Source organism: Phyllostomus discolor, chromosome 12 (genome assembly GCF_004126475.2).
Source record: "Phyllostomus discolor isolate MPI-MPIP mPhyDis1 chromosome 12, mPhyDis1.pri.v3, whole genome shotgun sequence".
NCBI classification, from domain to species: Eukaryota; Metazoa; Chordata; class Mammalia; order Chiroptera; family Phyllostomidae; genus Phyllostomus; species Phyllostomus discolor.
This window is the reverse complement of record NC_040914.2, coordinates 6,529,681-6,549,025: the sequence shown is the minus strand read 5'-3', so window position 1 is coordinate 6,549,025 and position 19,345 is coordinate 6,529,681. Positions and strand designations below refer to the sequence as shown.

Sequence of the window (19,345 nt, the reverse complement as noted above, 5' to 3'; positions counted from 1 at the left end):
GTAGGGGTGGCAGCCTCCTCCCCCTGCCCCTCCTAGGCTCATCCTCCTGGTGGAGGGGGGGGCTTTGGTATCTTCCTGCCAGTTTGTCAGCACTCTATGTTTACAGCTCTTTTCTCCCAGCCTTTGCACTTGGCCTTGTAGTGGTTTTGAGTGGTTCACCAATAGGCCATCCCATACTTCACAGATGTTGGTTTGGATCTTGGTCAGGAAGCTCTCCCACTCCTGAGAGGAGGGAGCTCCTCCTCTCTCTCCTCCTGCCCCCCTTTCCCCTCCAGGGCCTCTCCCTCCTTATCTCCAGCTTCTGCTTTCCCGAGGTCCTGTGACCTGCCCAGACTGAAGGCCAGGCGCCCCTCCTCCTTCCCCCACCTCAGCCTCTCCTTGGGTTGGAAGAGGGCTGGGGGAGAGGGGTGCTCCCTTCCTGGACAATTTTTAAGAGATCTTCCCACCTATACCCGTTAACCCTGTTACCCTGTCTGTTGCAAGTCACTGGTCCTCAAGTCCTGTTTATTGACTTCCTTTAGAATGCTGTTTGCCACATCAAATCTTAAGCTGCTACTTTCATACAGATATGTCCATCTTGTATTTCTGGGTTGTGGGTTTGAGAGCTTGGTTAGGAAGGTCCCTGGGCTCCTGGGGGAGGGGCAACCTCCCTCCCCTCCCCTCCCCTCCCCTCCCCTCCCCTCCCGGAGTCCTAATCTCACAGCTTTTCCCTTCCCACGGGTCAGGAGCATAAAAGCCCGCAGGGGACGCGCCCCGCAGTGTCACCATGTCCCCGCTGTGCCCACTGCTGCTGGTCCTCGCCCTGGTGGCGGTCCCCGGTGTCCGGGGCGCCTGCCCCGCGCCTGCCGACCTCAAGAACTCCGACGGGACAAAGACCTGCGCCAGGTTCTACGACAAGAGCGACCCTTACTATGAGAAGTGCTGCGCAGGCGCCGAACTGGCTGTGGAGCCGGGCACCGACCTCCCCTTCCTGCCTTCTGACTGGACGAACGTCATCTCCTCGCTCGTGGTGGCCCCGCGCTGCGAGCTCACCGTGTGGTCCCTCCGCGGCAAGGGCGGCAAGTCTCGCAAGTTCACCGCCGGCGCCTACCCGCGCCTTGAAGAGTACCGCCGGGGCATCCTGGGCCACTGGTCCAACGCCATCTCCTCCATCTACTGCAGGTGCGGCCCTGCCCTGCCCTGCCCTGCCCTGGCGCGCACTTCGGCGTCCAGAGCTCTGAACCCAGCACCCGGCCCAGGCCCAGCCCCACCGCCCGGCCTACTGGCTTTTCCAGATAGCTGAGCCTCTGACCCAAACTGGGAGTCTCTGGACCCAGTCCTGGAGGTCCCCCTTCTCACTGGCACAGGCTTTGTGAAGCACATGCCTCTTGGATCTCTCAGACCCTGTTCTGGAATTCCCAGACTCAGAAGCTCACCAACACCCCCTCCATTCAGGCAGCAACCCCCTCCAACCTTCCTGAACCCCCCATTTGCCTACCCACCACGCCTGCACTCTCCAGGGAAGGTCACTCACCCCGGAGTTGCCAAGCCAGTGCCCCCTCCCCAAATCATCAGGCCCCAGAGCTTCCCAGGGTCTCCCAGACTTTAAATCTGACCCAGACCTCAAGGCCCCAGACCCAATGCTAGAAACATGGCACCTAGCCCTTATGCTCCCCACCCACCTAGACCCTCTGGGACAGCTTCAACCGCAGAACCCAGTGCCAGATCCTCTGGTAAGGTTTTGGAGCCAAAGGCCCAGTCTGAAGCGTCTCCTGCCCCAGCCCATCCTGCACTCATGTATCCAAACTCACAGACTCTAGGACCCTAAATCTAGCCATGGCACCCTCCAAAGCCACCCACCTGCCCCACTACCCCAAGAGCTCCAGGAGCTCCCAACCCCTAACTCCCAGGCCAGGACACCTAGCTCTTGAGGTCAGAGCCCAGCCCCAGCCGCCCATCTCATCTCAGGCTTTTAGAACCCCCAACCCCTTGCGTCTTGGAGCCCCTGGCACTCCCTGGTGATCGTTTTTGTTGTGTTGTTGTTGTTGTTGTTGTTGTTTTAATTCTGTTGCAGGTGTTACTGATGCCTGAGGAGCTCCTCATCTCCAGCCCCCACAGAGTGCTGAGCCCTTCACCTGGCCTTGTTCCTGGGACTTGCTGAAGGTCCCAAGCCCCAAATGGAGAGGGCTTCCTGCCTGCTCCCTGACCCTGCCTTCCTTGCAATACAGCCCTTATGAAGTTGTCCCTATCGGCCATCTGCTTGTGTCTGAGACCCAAGCCCACACAGACGGGGGTGGGATGGGAGACAGCAGGGTGGTCATGCCAGGAGCAGCCCATACCTGTGACAATGCTATGGAGGGGGACACACTCAGAGATCCTGACACTGATTTAGGCATGCACAAAGACGCCGCCACAGGACACGTGTATGCATGCAGAGGTACCGCTGGCTAAGAGTTAAACACTGCTATGCTTCCCACACTATTTGGGAGACAACCCTTCCCTGAGTGCCCCCCAGCTGTTTGGCCTGCCTGGGACCCCCAGATTCAGGATCCATGCCTGAGTGCAGGTGGCCTTCATGGACCTGCCGCAGCCTAGGGCCAGGGTCTGCTGTGGGGTCTGGCCAGAGCCTAGGACCTACAGGTCATTAAATAATCTCAATCCTCCTCCTCCTCCTCCTGACACATGGAAGACACTTTAGTTCAGATTTCCATATTTCTTCAAATTTGAATTTGCAACCTATTCCCACCCTACCCCCAGGGTTAAGGGCCCTGGATGAGTACCTGGGTCTGGGGGCCTTTCAAAGAAGCTAAAGGAAAGACATAAAGTCTTGGGGGAAGAAAAGGTATGGGGACAGCTCTGGGGGGATGATCCCTTGGGTTTGGAGGCCGAAGAGAAATTTGGGGAGATTCTGAGAGTCAAGATATACAGGTAAAGAGGTAGTGGAGATGCTAAGAGACCATAAATCGAGGGATAGGTGGCAAGATCGGAGGTCAAGGGAGGTACAGAAGGGTGAGGAGTTGTGGGGTGCTGGAGGATCACGGATTGGAGGGTGTGGAGTGGGGCAGGAACTCAGTGCAGATCTGAGGAGCAAGACGGTGGACACACTTGGCACCCTTGGCCACATGTATTTATTCACTTAGTCAGCAAGAACTTTCTGAGCACCTCCTGTTTGTCAGGCACTGTCTCAGGAAGAAGGGGCCCCTGCCCTCATGGAGTCCAGACAGTGTAGGGGAAATGCTGAAGAGTCAGACATTCGGGGATGTGTGAAGATGTGGAATGAGAAGCCAAGGACCCAGCAGGATCCAGGGGCCTAGGAGGCGGTAAGCGATCAGGGAGAAGTTTCGGGGTCCAGAAGGCGTTAAGGGATTAGGGTGGTCCTGAGCGTCAGGGAGGTGTCAGGGGTGGATGGATTAGACAAGGAAGGGGTCCGAGCAGGCCCGTCACTCCCTGAACTGCACGGACACGGAGGAGTCGGTCACCCTCGTCCGCCGCAGCCCACCAGGCTCCAGCCGGTTCTTCGCCTTGTGCAGGAAGTGGACAAAGCGCACACCAGGGCCATACTGGCGGAACACATGTGACACCTGTGGCAGCACCAGGCCAGAGAGAAGTCCTTACTAGGGACCCACAGACCCTGCTCTCCTCCCCCCTCCCTCTGTGAGGTCTTGGGACCGGCCCAGGTGGCAGCTGGGTTGGGAGTCTCACCTGGACCCAGCAGCTGGGACGGCCTTTCCCAGAGGTCCGGGGGGCCACGTGGTGCTGGGCGATGGTAGTGTGGCGGTCGGCGGCCAGCAGCCAGACGTGTAGCTCATAGACACATGTGTCCAGCCGGCTGTCCTCAAACCTGGGGGTGGGGTCCAGGCCTTCAGCTGCCACCGCAGCCCCAACATCCCAACCCCAACCTCTGGGCCCAACCCCCGTTTAAGACACTCGCTGACACCCACTCTGTGTGCCCAGGCTGGGTGGTGCTGCGACATAGCAGTGACCAAGACAGACCCACACCCTGCCCTCATGGGATTCACAGCTCAGTGGGGGTGGCAGGCCAGACCTGTCACTAGGCTGTGACAAGTGAGAATGGCCGGGACAGGGTGGGGCCTAGCCGGGGGAGGCTTCCTGGGGGCACCATGTTAACCCAACTCCTGAAGGGTAAGGAGGATAAGGAGGAGTTTGTCCTGAGAAAGACAAGCATCTGTGGAGGAACTGGCAGCCTCGGGCCTGCCACATTTCCAGGCCTGAAAGTGTCAGGGAGAAGGGGCGGTGGGCAGCACTGGATCCGGCAGGAGGGTCCTGGTGGGGAGCTCAGGCCAAAGAGAGGAGGGGGCGAGGCCTGCACTTCGGGGAGCCCCTGTGAGCAACCTGGCGGGCAGAGGCACATACCAGTCCATGACTGTGATGTCCGGCTGCTCGTCATCGAGCAGCTCCTCCCACAAGCCTTCTGCCAGGAGATCCACACACTGCTGCTTCACCGTCCAGCTGTGAGAGGGGGCGCAGGGGAGGCGGGCTCTGGGACCAGCTGGCATTCTCGGGCCCAGCTGGGCCCGACCCCAGGGAGCAGGAAGCCCTGAGGGTGCTCACGTATAGGCCCCGAGTGTCTACTCAGCACCTGACAGTCTGAGTTCGTACCATGTCCTCAGAGGGGGATGCGCTCCGAACTCGGTGTTAGAGATGGGGAAACCAAGGGTCAAGAAGGGACAGGCCTTGCCCGAGGCCCCACAGCAAGGAAGGCTAGAGGGGGGAATAAAGCGCAGGCCACCGGGTCCCAGCCACTCACCTGCAGTTGTGCTGCAGCTTCTCAGTCCTGATGTGCCACCCCTGGAAGTTGCCTGCCAGGTGGAGGAGCGAAGGGTGAGCAGGTGCCAGGTCTCCGACCGGCCCCTCCCCCAGGGCCCAGCCTGCGAGCGCTCACCTAGAGTCTCCAGGGGCTGCTGCGTGGGACCAGTAGTGGGTGCTGGCTCGTAAATGTTGATGCCTGAAATGAGTAGGTGATACAGCCTCAGGCCTGCTGAGGCTGGCCCTCTCCACTCTCCCCGAGGGCCCCCTGCCCCCAGGGCTGCTCTCCTGCGCGCACAGGGCAGGAAGCTGTGCCCCACCCACCAGGCCAGACCAGCCTGGCAGGGATGAGAGTGAGTCAGGGCTCGGGGAGAGCCCTGAGAAGGTCCTGGGGGAGAGGGACGACGTGCATTCTGGTGAGACAGACAGAGGGACCGAGAGGCGCCAAGAAAAGGAGACTTAGAATATAGGCAGAAGGAGGAAAGGAGAGAGGGCAGGAGGGAAGGAGTGATTCAAGCAGGCAGACAGACTCAGGGAGAGAGAGAGAGACAGAGGCTAGGTGGGACAGAGAGCCTCAAAGCCACAGAGAGAGGCACAGATGATGAAAATAGCAACAGAAACAGAAAGACAAGGAAACAGACGTAAAGAAGAGACAGACAGTCTGGGTAAGTAACTCGGGGGGAAGAAGCTACAGCCGGTGACAGCCCGTTTCTTCCAGCTCCATCCCGCCCGCGCCGCGTGCGCACCTTCGGGGTTGGGCGAGCGCAGCAGGTTGCGGTAGAGCGGCCGCCGCAGAAAGAGAAACTTCCAGGTGAGGCCCGGCGGCAGCTCCAGGCTCCCGCCCGGCGGCCCCCACTCCTCAAGCAGCAGCTGTCGCGCGTAGGCCTCGGACGGCTGCTCTGGTGGGGACAGCCCAGGGCTCTCGGGGGCCACGGGCGACAGCGGCATCGGCGGTGGAGGCGGCGACGTTGGCGACGGTGGCGACAGCGGCTCCTGGGGGCCTTCGGGCTCCTGGGCCTCCATCCTGCCACGGAGCCGGCGTCTGTCCTGCACCTCCTCCATCCGTCGGGTCTGGGAGACTGCCCCCGCTGCTCTGCAGGGCTGGGGTTAACTGGGGCAGGAGGGGGTGGGGCTCTCCGGCTGACATTTAAGAGAGGGGTGTGTTTGGGGAAGGACCTTGGCTCCCAGGCCCACCTCCCTCGGACCCAGGAGTCCGCGCCCCCAGCCCCTCCTCCCTTGGACCCAGTGTCCAGGCTCCCTGCCCCTCCTCGTCTCAGAAGGCAGTGGGCCAAATCCAAGGCCCTCCTCAGTTTCCCAGACTTCCTGTTCCAGTTTCCCTGGGGCCAGCGGGAGACCCCACCTGGCCCTGGGACTGGGGTTTGACAAACGGGCTGGCAAACGCTGGGGCTCCTTGCTTTCTAATGAGGCCCATCTGCCTCATTAAGATCTGCCATGGCAGGAGGTTATTAATGAAGAACTCTTTTTTCTGCCACCACCTCAGAAAAGGGCGGGGGGGTGGAGGGGGAAACCCTGCTTCTGCTGATTTCTCTTCTGTCCTCACCTGGGACACACCCTTGGGGACCCCACATTCCCTCTTCTGGAAACCAAGGTGGGGGTGCAGAGCAGACAGAGACCTGGAGCCAGAGATGGGGAGTCACCAAAATGGGGTCCCCCGGGAGACACTTTGGTGGCAGAGAGGGGAGCAGCAACCCCACCTGGGTTTTCAGGGTGCCTGCACCCCTTCCTGGGGCTGGGGCAGGCTACACAGGCTGCCAAAGCCTCCTCCCTCAGAGTTCACAGGAAGTTTGGGGTGAGGAATGCGGAGATGGTGGGGGCAGGAGGTTGGGGTGAGGAGGAAGTGGGGTGGTAGAGAAACCTGTGGGGCCAGATGCCCAGGGCCACATCCTGCCCAGGCCACATCGCACCCCAGGGAAGCACAGGCAGAGGTGCACACTGATGACCAGCACCAGCTGCCGGCGAGTGCTCACTGCTTGCTAGGCGCCGGCCTAAGCGCTGGAAAGTCCACTTCATCCTCTAAGACCACAGGGGGAGACGCTACTATTATAAAGGAAAGGTAACAGCAAGCATATGTGTGTGCACATGTGAGGGGCTATGTGCCAAGGATGTGTTTCAGCCCCCACCTCGCCTGTGCACCAACCCTCCGTGGGTGCTATTGTCATCCCCACTCCACAGTTGGGGAAACAGAGGTCACCCTCGCAGGCTCGGTCCCTTGTTGCCCCGTTAACCACATGCTTCCACGGGTGCTTCCGGCCCCAGAGCTGAGGAGGGGACATGTGCTGCAGACAGTGGGACTTGAGCTCACGCCCTAATGATGATGCTCGTGCAGCTGGGGGCCAGCTGGGTGTCAGGCGTTGGTCTAAACTCTTTAGGTGAGGTCATGAATTCAGTCTCCACATCCTCCCTGGAGAAAAAAAAGTCTATTGTTAAGCCCCTTTTGCAGATGAGGAAACTGAGGCACAGTGGGGAGGTCTAGTAACTCACAAGGTTGCTCAGCTGGTTTGTGTCAAGTTGGATACACAGCCTCGGATGAGACACACAGGGACGCAGATTCAAACAGCACCCGGGGAGAAAGACTGGCTCACACAGGAACAGACAAGAGATAATGGTTATATTTATTGTCTGTCTTTAACTCGCCGAACCTCTCAACAACCCCAGGAGGCAGAAGCTGATAGTAGTACCTCCATTCACAGATCAGAGGCAGGGAGGTGGCGGGACCTGTCCTGGGAAAGTTGGGGATTAGCCAGGGTCCCGGAAGGCAGGGAGGACCCACGGGAGGGGCAAACCAGCTAATGCACACCAGAGCCTAGCCTGGAAGTCCCACCAGAGTCCTGGACCAACACTTGAAGAGCCACGACGACCTGAACAACCAGAGACGCTCTGCGCCACCAGAAGCACCCAAACCCACACCCGCATCTGGCAGCCTGCCCACCTGTCTTCACTGGAGGAGGAGGAGGAGGAAGGGGCAGAGCCAGAACTGGAGTGTGGTGAGTGGAGTCAGAGCTGCCCCAGGTGGGAATCCAGAGCAGGGCGTGGCCAGGAGCCAGACGTCTAAAAAGAGCTGCAGGGGACAGTCTGCAGAGTCGACATCCCTCCTCCACTTGCCTCTGCCTGCTGCAGTCTCCGCATCCTCCCCTCCCTAAGACTGATTACACACCCACACTGTGGCAGGCAGGGGGGTCCTATGAAAGCCCAACCCAACCGCTCACTCCCCCACTTGGCTCCCACCAGGCTCCCCAGTGCCCTCAGAAAGTGCCAGCTCTCTGGCTGGCATGTGAGGACCCAGATTCCTAGTCCCTGCCTCTGTGACCTGTCCTCTCCCAAGAAGTTCTCTCCACCTGGCACACCCTGCCTTCTCTTCCACATCCTCGTGCTCACAGGTCCCCAAACATTAAGGCACATCATGTTCACCCAGGGAGCTTATTTAAAACCTTCATTTCCAAGCCCTCTTTCCAGGAGTCTGATTCAGTCCCTCTGCCCCCCACAATCTAAAATTTAAGAAGCATTGCACACCCACGTTTCTATGAGAAACATTTTTACCTAAATCCAGGGGATCCAGGAGAACAACCCGGGCCCTGCAGGCCCAGGGACTCAAAGGGCCCTTTTCCCAAGGGGCCAAGGTCTGGTCGGCTGGCAGGGCACCTCCCCCTCCCGCCCCGCCCCCTGCCCCTCCACAGTTGTGGAGCAGAGAAAACATGAGTGGTGCTGCAGCCGCTTTGGGAAACCATTTGACAATTTCTTACAAAACTGACCATCCGCCAGACAACCAGGCGACCCCACTACTAGGGTTTAGCCTCCAGAAACGAAAGAATGTGTCCCCACAAAGACCCCCACACAACACTTTTTCAAAATACAGCCAACCCTTGAACAACGTAGGTTTGAACTGTGGGGGCCACTTACAGCCAGGTTTTCTTCAGTCAGTACTGGAAACACATTTTTTCTTCCTTATGATTTCCGTAATAACATCGTCTTTTCTCTGGCTTACTTTACTGTGACACTACAGTATACAACACACATGTCACACACAACACGTGTGAATCAAATGTTTATGTTATTAGTAAAGCTTCTAGTCAACAGTAGGCTACGAGCGGTTCAGTTTGGGGGGAGTCAAAGGTTATACGTGGATTTTTGACTGTGGGGGGTGGGAGTGCCTCTCACCCCACATTGTTCAAGGGTCACCTGTGGCCGCAAGTCAGAACAACACGAGTGACCATCAGTAGGTGAACCAATAAGGCAGCCGGCCCCCACCCAAGCCATGGAGCTCCCCTAGTGAGGAGAAAGGCAGAGCCATCGGAACACGAGCCATGAGGGCAAAACGAAAACCATCATGCGGTGTGACAAGGGCCAGGCAAAAAAGGTGTGTAGACTGTGTGACTCCATTTCTGTCAAATTCTGGAAAAGGCAACAGATTCGTCTGGAATCAAAGAGAGCAGGTGGAGGGCAGCCTGAGCCGGGGGGCAGGCTGCAGAGACGCACAAGCGTGGGCTTCCTGGGGTGGTGGGAGCTCCGGCCCCGGGTTGCGGTGGTTGGTACACGGTGTGGACACTTGCCGAGACTCATCAGGCTGTCCATTTAGCACTGGTGCATTTTATTGTACATGAACTATACCTCAGTGAGAAACAAAACAAAAAGACTGCAGCTACTCTTTACATACGAGAAAGAAAATATCTACAAGCCTATTAAGTGGATAAAAGCTAGATATAGAACAGCAGGCCTTACCTGCTACCACTTGTGTAAGGAGAAAAGAAATAAGTTATCTGTCAGGCCCCTCCGGAAGGAAACCCAAGAAAGCCAGGGGGCAGAGGGAGGGTGGCGGCCTGGACGCACAAGCGGGAAAGAGACCTTTCAGTCTATGCGCTTTGTACCTTTTGGACTTCGTACCATTCATGTGCATCATCTCTTCTAAAAATGTATAATAATTTTTATAAAGGAAACACGAATCCTGAGCTTCTTATTATCCTTCCTACCTCTTACTCTTCCAACTAATACTTGTTAAGCATCAATGGGGGAGGGATGGCTTCAAGTCAACAATTAACTACTTAATTTACAAACAGGACTAAGTGCTTCTGAGGTAAAGAACAGGCTGTGGAGACAGACTAGGAACTGGTGGGAAGCCTCTTTTAATGGGTGGTCATGGAGGGCTTCTTAGAGGAGATGACATCTGAACAGAGACCTGAAAAGAGCCTAAAGGAGCTAGTCGTGCAAAGGGCCAGGGGAGGAGCATGTCCAGGCAGAGGAAACAGCAAGTGCAAAGGCCCTGAGGCAGGACCAAGCTCGGTGTGTTGGGCGTCCAGCAGGGAGGCCACTGCATCTGGAGAGGAGGGAAGGAAGGGAGCCGACGCCAGAGAGAGGGCTGGAGCACCTCTGTGGGATTTTTCTAAGGGTAATAATTCCTAAGTGAACTATGGGGAAGGTTTCAGTTGGGGAGTGAGGAGATACAACTGATCTCTGGCTGAGTGGGGGCAGGAAGGGTGTAGGGATACAGCAAGGAGGGAGATAAGGGGTGGACAGGACCAGAGTGGGACCATGGAGAGGCTGGCAGAGGGCAGATTCAAGACTTATTCTGAAGACAGAGTGGAAAGGCTTGAGGGTTTGAAGGCGGCACCACTTGCCCAGAGGGAAGGCAGAGACCAGGACAAGCGGGGAGGGGCGGGAAAGCCAGCATTGTGTCACAGAGGTGTTAACTCCCGGACATCCAAAGGGGCAATGCCAGGGAGTGGGTGGGTTGGGGATGAGACAGGGATCTGGGGGCACCCCTGCATGGACTGCTGAAGGAGGAACAAAATCGACAATACAGGTAAACCTCAGAGCATCTGCAGGTTCCATTTCAAACCACCGCAATAAAGCGAGTATCGCAATACAGTGAGCCTCGATTTCTTTTTTTTTTTTTTACCAGTGGAGGGTCTTGCCTTCAATTTATAAAAAACACAACTGTACAGCACCTAAAAGTGAAGTGCGAAGAAACATGGTGTGCCTGTAACAGCAATCACAGAATGCTTAGTGTGTGCTGGGCACTGTTTTATATGCTCTGTGCGTGTGAGTCAAATGTACCTTTTATGAGAGGTATTATCATTAAACTCACTTTACAGATGAGGAAACCAAGGCACAGAGAAGTGGGGTGACTTGCTCAAGGTCACACAGCCAGGTAGCGACAGGGCTGGGATCTGAATGCTGACAGTCTGGCCCCAGAGTCTGCGTCAGCAGGGAGGGTGGCCAGGGTCAGGGTCCAAGCTCCTTGTGCTGGAACCTGACTTTCAGAATAATGTTTCCCGCCAGCCGTCTGGCCAGGGTTCCTCTCCCTAAACCCCTCCTGGCTCCCCAGCAGCCTCAGATCGGACTCGAGTTTGCAGTCCACTTTCTGAGTCACTGAGTTGGTCCAAATCCACCTCAACACTTCGCTTCCCCTCTCTCTGCACCCCGCAGCTCCAAATTCCGCTCCTGAGAAGATGTGTAGCTCCCGCCGGGCTCTGTGATGGGGAGGCTTGTAGGCTCCCTCTCCGGTTGCAGGTGCGAAGTCACGCTGGCGTCTGTTGCTCTGTCTGCCCCACCAGAGAGTGTACTTGTGTCCTGTGGCTGCCACAACACATTAGCACAAACTTGGTGGCAGGAAATAACAGTTTATTCTCTCACAGTTCTGAAGGCCAAAAGTCCAACATCAAGGTGTCGGCAGGGACACACTCCCTCCAAAGGCCCCAGGGAAGAATCCTTCCTCTCCAACCCCAGCCTCTGGCAGCTGCGGGCACTCCTTGGCTTGTGGCCGCATCACTGCAGTCTCTGCTTCTGTGGTCCCATTGCCCCCTCTTTGCTCTCAAATTTCCCTCTGCCTCACTCTTGTAAGGACACGTGTCATTGAATTTAGGGCCCACTTGGGTGATCCAGGATGACCTCTTCACCTCAAGGTCCCCAACTCTTATATCTACAGAGACCCTTTTTCCATATGAGATGCCATTCAAAGGTTCTGGGAATTAGGATGTGGACACGTCTTTTTGGGGAGCACCATTCAACCCACAGTGGACAGTGATCCCCTCAGAGGGGGAGAGCAAAGTGTGGGAAGTCAGAGAGCCTGGCTCAGTGGTTCTCAAATTTGAATGCAAGTCAGAATCATCTGAAAGCCTTGCTCTGCACAGACTGCTGGGCCCCATGCCCCTTCCCCTACCCCCAGTTTCTGATTCGGTAGCTCTGGGGTTGGGCCGGGAGGCAACACTGATGCTACTGGCCTGGGGTCCCCCACTAAGAACCACTGTCCTCACTCACGGCTAAGAGCATAAGGCTGCCTGACAGCAGCTCCCACCCTGACCTAGCGTGTCCCTGGGCAAAGGACTTCCCCATCCGCTTTCCACTGCACTCATGGTGTCCCAGAGTTTTGCTGGTCCTTGACCTACAAATTCCTTCCACCTCAGAGCCTTTGCACACGCTGCCCCATCTGCCCACAAGGCTTTGTACTCCTCACTCCCATGGCTGCTTTCGTCTCCATTCAAATGTCACCTCATCATAATGCACACACCCATCTGGCTTTTTTCTACCTGACAATATATCCTGGTGATTGTTCCCTGTTGGTACATCAACAGCAATCTGGGCCTTCCCTTGCTATTCCCCATTGCCACACCCCATTCTGTCTTTCTTGAATGTGGTATGATGTGTAAATATCTATAAGTATGTGATTATGTTCCCTTGGTCATGAACTGTGTCACCCTGTGAGAATGTCAGCCTCCCCAGGGAAGGGCTTTGGGCAGGTTTGTTTATTATTTGTTCCCAGCTCAGGGCTGACACGGACTGATTGATCTCTTTGCTGACAGCGAGGGCAAGAAGGCCTGGCCCCAGGCAGGAAACCAGATCTCACGGTTCTCATCACAAAGCCAGTATCACACCCAAGAGCATCAGTGCATTCCAAAGCCTAATCCCACTGATAGAGAAAAAGTGAGGGGAGAAGGGGTCCTGGAGGGCAGGCACAGGGGCTTAGAGATGCCAGGACTGGGGGAGATGGGCAAGCCCACTCAGGTAAGGAGGGTGCTAAGGGTGGGAGAAAGACAGGCAGGGTTGAGTGTTGTTTCCCAAAATATAAACCACAGGGGTGGGGAGTAGGAGTGCAGTAGCCAGCTTCACCCTGCAGGGGACAACAGAGAAGCAGGAATGAGTGGGGCAGAAGGAAGGATATGAGAAGGGGCAAAAGGAGAGGAGGAGGAGGGTGGAAGGGAGGAAGTCAAAGAGACGGAAAGAAAGACAAAGAGAGAAGAGGTAGAGACCTAGAGAGGCTGAAGCATAGAAAGACAGACAGACAGTGAGACATACAGACAATGGGATGGGGTTGACCAGAGGCAGGGAGGGATCCAGAGGGCCAGAGGTACCCAGGAAGAGGTACCTGGGCCAGAGGGCAGGTGGGAGTCCAGAGCAGGCAGGGGAGGAGGCAAAGTGTACACATTCTGGAGAAATGTGCCCATGTGCCAAGTATAAAGTTCGTGCAGATCTCTGCTTGGCACTGATTGGAACAGCGGACCACTGCCAGCTTCCTGGACGGCCATCAACTGGGACACTCAGTAAATCACGGTATGAATAAATCATGTTTCACATGCTCCAAGGAAAAGCAGCCATTAACAGGTTGCTTTTTATGCAACAGCCAGGACCAACTACCAAGACACAGTATTAGGTAGAAAAAAGCAAGGCACAGAAAGAAGTGTACTATGCTAAGAGTTGTGCAAAGTAGGACATGTATCTGTATATGCCTGTGGGTGTTGCCTGGTACGCGTGCATTTCTGGAAGGAGGCACAGAAGCTTGTCTCCGGGGAGGGGGTGGACAGGCCAGAATAGGGAGGGGAGGAGAGAGGGGAGCTTTGCAATTCCGCCTTTGGAATCTTGTACATTTTGTGCCTTGTGCTTGGATTACCTGTTCAAATACTAGATAAGATTAAAAGACGGAATAAGAGAGAGAGAGAGAGAGAAGGTCAGAGATAAAGGAACAGGGAAGGGAGGGAGGGAAGAGAGAGAGAGAAAGGGAACGAGTTTAACTTCGTTTAACCCAGGAGGTCCCAAACTCCTGATGCCTCCATTCTTCCAAGAAAAGGCTCCGAGCTGTCCCTACCTCCCAAACCAGAGGCCAGGACCCTATTTGCTGCCTCATTCATCCCCCAGCCCCAAGTTTTCTCCTCGAGCAACCCAACCGTCTCTCTCCCAGAATTCCCTTTTTCAGGCATGTCCCTAGTCCAGCTGACTGACTGCCCATGAAGACAGAGGCTGACACTCTTCTGTTCATTTCAGACGTGTGGTCCCTCAGGCGTGGAAGTGGAGGGGGCCCTACGCCATTCCTCAGGAGGCTGTGGCATGGTGATCGTGTGCAGAGACTCCCAGGCCAAGTGCCAGGTTCAAACTCAGCCTCTACCCCTTTCTTGCTGTGTGACCTGGTTGGGATTTTGTGCCTCTGTTCCTCAGCCTTCCAGCTGTAAAACGGGGTGAGGGTGCTGCCTCCTCAGGGCTGCTGGGAGGGTTGTTCTTGTTTCCTGGGGCTGCGGTAAGAAATTGCCACAAACCTGGATGCTTAAAACAGCAGAAATGTATTTTCTCACAGTTCTGGAAGCCGAAGTGTGAGATCAAACTGTCAGCAGGGCCTCGCTCACCCTGAAGCCTGGGGGAGAAGCTTCTTTGCCTCTCTCAGCTCCTGGAGGTGACCGGGCTATGTGGCTCCTGGCTCACCACTCCAGCCTCTGCCTCAGCTTCACCAGCCATCTCCTCCCTCCTCTGTGTGTCACCAGTCCCCTGCTTTTCTCTTACAAGGGAAGGATACTTTGTCACTGGATTTAGGTTGCACCCAGATAGACCAGGACGATCTTATCTCAAGATCCTTAACTTAATCACATCTGTAAAGACCCTTTTTCCAAACAAAGTCACAGTCACAGGTTTGCAGGGACAGATCTTGGTGGTGGGGAGCACTATTCAACTCACTACAGATTAAGTGAGGTCAAATTAGGAGCTCAGCAATGACCCCCAACACAGTAAGATCTTTTTTCTTCATTTTTTAAAAAATTTTATTTATTTATTTTTTTAGAGAGGGAAGGGAAGGAGAAAGAGAGAGAAACATCAATGTGTGGTTGCTGGGGGCTGTGGCCTGCAGCCCAGGCATGTACCCTGACTAGGAATTGAACCTGCGACACTTTGGTTCGCAGCCTGACTCTTCCACAATTTTGTTATTGCTTTTTAGAGAGGGTGAGAAGGGGAGACAGGGGGAGGGAGAGAGAGAGAAAGAGGGACAGAGGCATCAATTTGTTGTTCCACTTATTTATGCATTCATTGGTTGATTTTTGTATGTGCCCTGACCCAGGATCAAACCCACAACCTTGGAGTGTTGGGACGATGCTCTAACCAAAATGAACTACCTGGCCAGGGACACAGTAAGGTCTTGATGCATGTTAACTATGACCTTGATTTTGCTTGGCCCACGATATCGTTAAATGTTTTGAGTGAATTACCTGTCTTTAAGACTCAAGAACTTTCCCATGAAAATGACAATGTCTGGAGAAAAATCAGGACATTTAGCATTGTAAGGCCAAACTCCCACAAGGCCACAGTGGCCTGAGAAGTGACTGCCCTTCAAAAAGGCATTCACTTCCCCACTTCCTGTCCCCTGCCTGGACCCAGAGGGACAGGGGCATCAGAGTTTGAGCCTCCTGAACCGCCTGGCCTGCTCACTGTTGCAGCCCCACCACCCAGCTCCAGGCCTGGCCCTCCTAGACTCCAGCACCTAGGGCAGGCCCTTCCCCTGCGCAGACCTCAGTTGCCACATCTGTGAAATGGAGGAAGGTGTGAGATGATTCCCTGGGCCCTTCTCGAGACCTCGTGGGGTGCTGGCAGGAGGCAGGCATGACTTTTGAGGTTGACTATGACAAACTGACATTTCTCCCGTTCTCAGTCTGGGCTGCCTGTTGCAATCTGCTGGGTAATTTTCATCTTAAATGCCTGTGACTCGGCTGCGACCCACACCCAAGGCGGTTGCCCTTGACTCACAGACCTTCATCATGGCCTTCGAGGCCTTTCCTTCTCCGAGCCCCAGCTCTGGTTTGCTCATTCTCTCCCTTTAGCTCCTCCATCTCCTCCCACTGGGAGCCATTCTGATATGTAAATGGGTCTCTTTATCAGTCTTGCAAAGTGACTGCTTTATGTACACAATTTGTAATTTATATACCTGGCCCATAATATAGCTCTTAATTTTACTTTTCTGTCACTGGTGTGGCTCCCACTCCCCATGGGCACACTTGGCCCCCTCAGTGCATCCACTGCTCCCTGGGTGGGTGGGGGCGCACCCAGGCTGCCTCCAGATCCCGTCCCATCAATCCCACAGCAGTGAACACCCTCAGGTGCCCTCCCACGTGGTCCTGAGGGAGAGTTCCTTTGGTAAGTCATCCAGGAGCTGAGTTCCTGGAAAATATTAATATGCAAGACAACTGACCCTTGAACAATGTGGGGGTTAGAAGTGTCGGCCTCCTCATTCCTGCAGTTGAAAATCCGTGACTTCCCCAAAACTTACCCTGTTCCTTGGTACCCAGAGGAACTGGTTCCAACCCCTGGCAAATAGCAAACTCCACAGAGGCTCAAGTTCCCTGTACAGAATGACTCAGGTCGATGCACACAGCTGGCGCTCCGCACCCTCGGACTCTCAGCGGGGACGGAAAAGAGTACGGGCAGAAGTCTGTGTGTAAGTGAGCCCTTGCAATTCAACCTGTGCCGCCCAGGGCCAGCTCGGAGGTGGAACTCGCACTTCTCCGGTTACTAATGAGTCTGAGTGCCCGTGCACATCCTTGTGCCTGTTTTTCTATAGGGTTGTGCCTTTTCTTAACAAAAATCTTATTAGTGTTAGATTTTGGAAATGTTTTGTCGCATTCTGAACCTGTCACATTTGTTCATGTCCTTCCTTGAACAATTTCTGATATAATTTATTTTTTTCTTCATAATTTGTTCCTTTGAAGCTTTAAGAAGTCCTTCCCTGCCTCTAGGTTATCAAATGTTTTGGTCTATCAACTTTATAGTTTACCAGCAGGAGGAAATGAGCACAATCCTGTAGTAATAGAATTTTTAGCTATACACAATAAGACTACATTTCCCAACCTCCACTGCGCTAAGTGTGGTCACATGACTGAGCTCTGCCCAATGAGACCATGGTGCAACCACAGGGGTCCTGTCCTTTAACAGGAATGCCCTCTAGCAGTGCTTCCTTCCCGTGGTGGCAAGTGCCCTTGGGCCAGGTGGGAGAGGCCACAGTGCCAGGGTGGAAGAGAGTGAGATGGAAGGAGGCTGGGACCCTGCTGACTGAGTGGGGCTGAATCCCACACTCCTTGGCCAATGGTAGGTCTTGGTGGCTCTCAAACTTGATTGGGTCCCGGAATCCCCGGGGCTTGTTACAATACAGATCACCAGGCCCACCCAGAGTGCGACTCAGCCTGGGGTGGGTTCGGCCCAGGAACATGCATTCCCACTAGTTCCCAAGGGTGCTGCAGTCCGGGAACCACACTTTGAGGACCGCAGGTCCGACTGGTCTAACCTGATGGGCACACACCCCTGGCCCCCTCTCCTGGGCCTTTGCTGTGGCCAAGTCAGCAGTTGCTCCTTGCAGAACACCAATTCCAGACAGCAACATCTGGACAAAGTGAGACCCCTGTGCCGCATCCCGGCTGAGGCGGATGACGCCTGTTGCTCTGCCACACCTGCCCTGCTGAGGACTTCCTTGTCCCCGGGGCCAGAAGCCTGCTTGGATCAGTAAGGTCCTGGCGAGGGGAGGGTTCCAGTGAGGACAGAGGTGGGAAGCTGGACAGTTGTTGTGCTCAGCGCAGCAGGGACACCGGTGGACTCTGGTCATGCACTGACCCTTCTGTCCCTCCAGCCCCACAGTGGAGGCTCCTTCCTGCCGTTAATGACTCCTGCCCTCTGCGGGCCCTACAGCCCGCCAGGGCCTTGGTAATCAACCCCCTGCATTAAATGCCATTTGAACCTAGAGGGCTTTCTGACTGATGCAGTGGGAACACATCGGCGTGAGCATCAGCAGCAGCAGGGGCAGGGGGCCGGGAGGAGGAGCTCCCCAAAGCCTTAGTGAACTGACTGACCACACAGGAACAGCCGGGCTGCGTAGGGCTCTCCCTCTGCAACCCGACAGGGCAGACGCCAGGGTCTCTGAGCGGGCCTCTCCACAGGACAGCGCACCTCCAGGCGCCCCGGCGGTGTGCTTGGCACAGTCCTCCTCTGGTCTGGGGATCTTGGGCACTCCGGCCTCCTGAGTGAGTCGAACAACAACCCTTTTCCTGTTTTCTGGAACAACTTGTGCAAGGTGGGAATGACCTGGTCCTTCCAAGTCTGCTAGAACTCATTTGTGAAAGCATTCAAGCTCAAAGTATTTAAAAAAAAATACGTGTGGGGGGCGTTATTTTGGTCTTTTTTTTTTCCTATCTCTCCTTATGCCGCTTTCCCATACTTTCCCCAGACACACTCACACACAGCAGTTGCTGCCCGCACTGGATGTGTAAATCTGTGATGGTCTATCTAGACCAAGCATGCACTCGGCCAGGCTGTCACAGAAACAGCGCCCCAGTTCTCGGGGGAGCTTAGGGCCAGCGGAGAGGGGGCTGTGGGGACAGTCATGTGACAGTGGGGGACAGTGGGAGGTGTGGACCAAGCCAGAATCTCTCTGCCCTCATCACACACTTCCATCCTCGAACCAGGCGGAGGCGGCTGATGCCAGTGACGCCTGGAGGGCTCTGGAGAGGGCCCCCTCCTGCACTGCCAGCTGTCCCCGGGAAACTGCTCCTGCCCATGACACCTCTCAGCCTGCTGGGGAGGACACACACAGCCCCGCACTGGCCAGGAGTGCTCAGTGCCCATGGTGCAGAAGCGCACTGTCACCTCGATGCCAGCTGGATGCCTTCTCCCCTCACTGGGACCCAGGCTCGGCCCCCAGCAGTCTCTCTGAAGCTGGCAGGCCCAGGTCCAGCCACCTTAGCCAAGCCCCAGAGCCCAACTGCCCGTTGACCAATTACTAACATCAACTCACCATGGATCAGTTCCCACTCACTGAACATACTCAAGACAACCTTTCAAAACAAGTTGTCAGAAATCACAGATTTAGCCCTGGCAGGTGTGGCTCAGTGGGTTGAGTGCCGGCCTATGAACCAAAGGGTCACCAGCACATGCCTGGGTTTGTGGGCCAGGTCAGTTGGAAGTGCGAGAGAGGCAACCACACATTGATGTTTCTCTCCCTCTCTCCCTCTCCCTCTCTCTAGAAATAAATTTTTAAAAATTGTAAACAAAAAAAAAAAAGAAATCACAGATTTAGTAAATTGGTCATTATGGCAAATGGACTAAGTAGGTTGCCTGTTTCCAGGCCTGGGAAGGGTGTGCGGTGTCAATCCTGCCCCCATGAGCAGCAGCTTTACTGCTGCTCTTCCACCTGGAACCACCCCCAGCACACCCCCGCGGACATGGCCCTTGCCCTAAGCTGGGCTGGAATCCTGGAGTTAGCCTGGCCACCCTCTCCTGACCCCAGAGCCCCCCCACCGCCGGACAGCCTGGGAAGGAAGGGGCTTACACACACCACACACACACACACAGA

The 19,345-nt window shown here is 55.5% G+C and overlaps 2 protein-coding genes across 2 annotated transcripts; one reads left to right on the top strand and one right to left on the bottom strand.

Annotated features, from left to right (window-relative positions):
• Window positions 1–705: 705 nt before the first annotated feature.
• On the top strand, window positions 706–2,863 carry SYCN (syncollin). The gene is made up of 2 exons (XM_028529966.2): window positions 706–1,161; window positions 2,054–2,863. Exons 1-2 carry the CDS (start codon window positions 767–769, stop codon window positions 2,061–2,063), a joined length of 405 nt encoding a protein of 134 aa, XP_028385767.2. The 5' UTR covers window positions 706–766; the 3' UTR covers window positions 2,064–2,863.
• A 225-nt stretch (window positions 2,864–3,088) lies between these two features.
• Window positions 3,089–5,870, bottom strand: NCCRP1 (NCCRP1, F-box associated domain containing). Its single transcript, XM_028530430.2, has 6 exons — window positions 5,493–5,870; window positions 4,883–4,945; window positions 4,748–4,799; window positions 4,354–4,449; window positions 3,682–3,820; window positions 3,089–3,560 (listed from the first exon to the last, which is right to left on the bottom strand). The coding sequence occupies exons 1-6, from the start codon at window positions 5,806–5,808 to the stop codon at window positions 3,420–3,422; spliced, it is 807 nt and encodes a 268-aa protein (XP_028386231.1). The 5' UTR covers window positions 5,809–5,870; the 3' UTR covers window positions 3,089–3,419.
• Window positions 5,871–19,345: the final 13,475 nt, after the last annotated feature.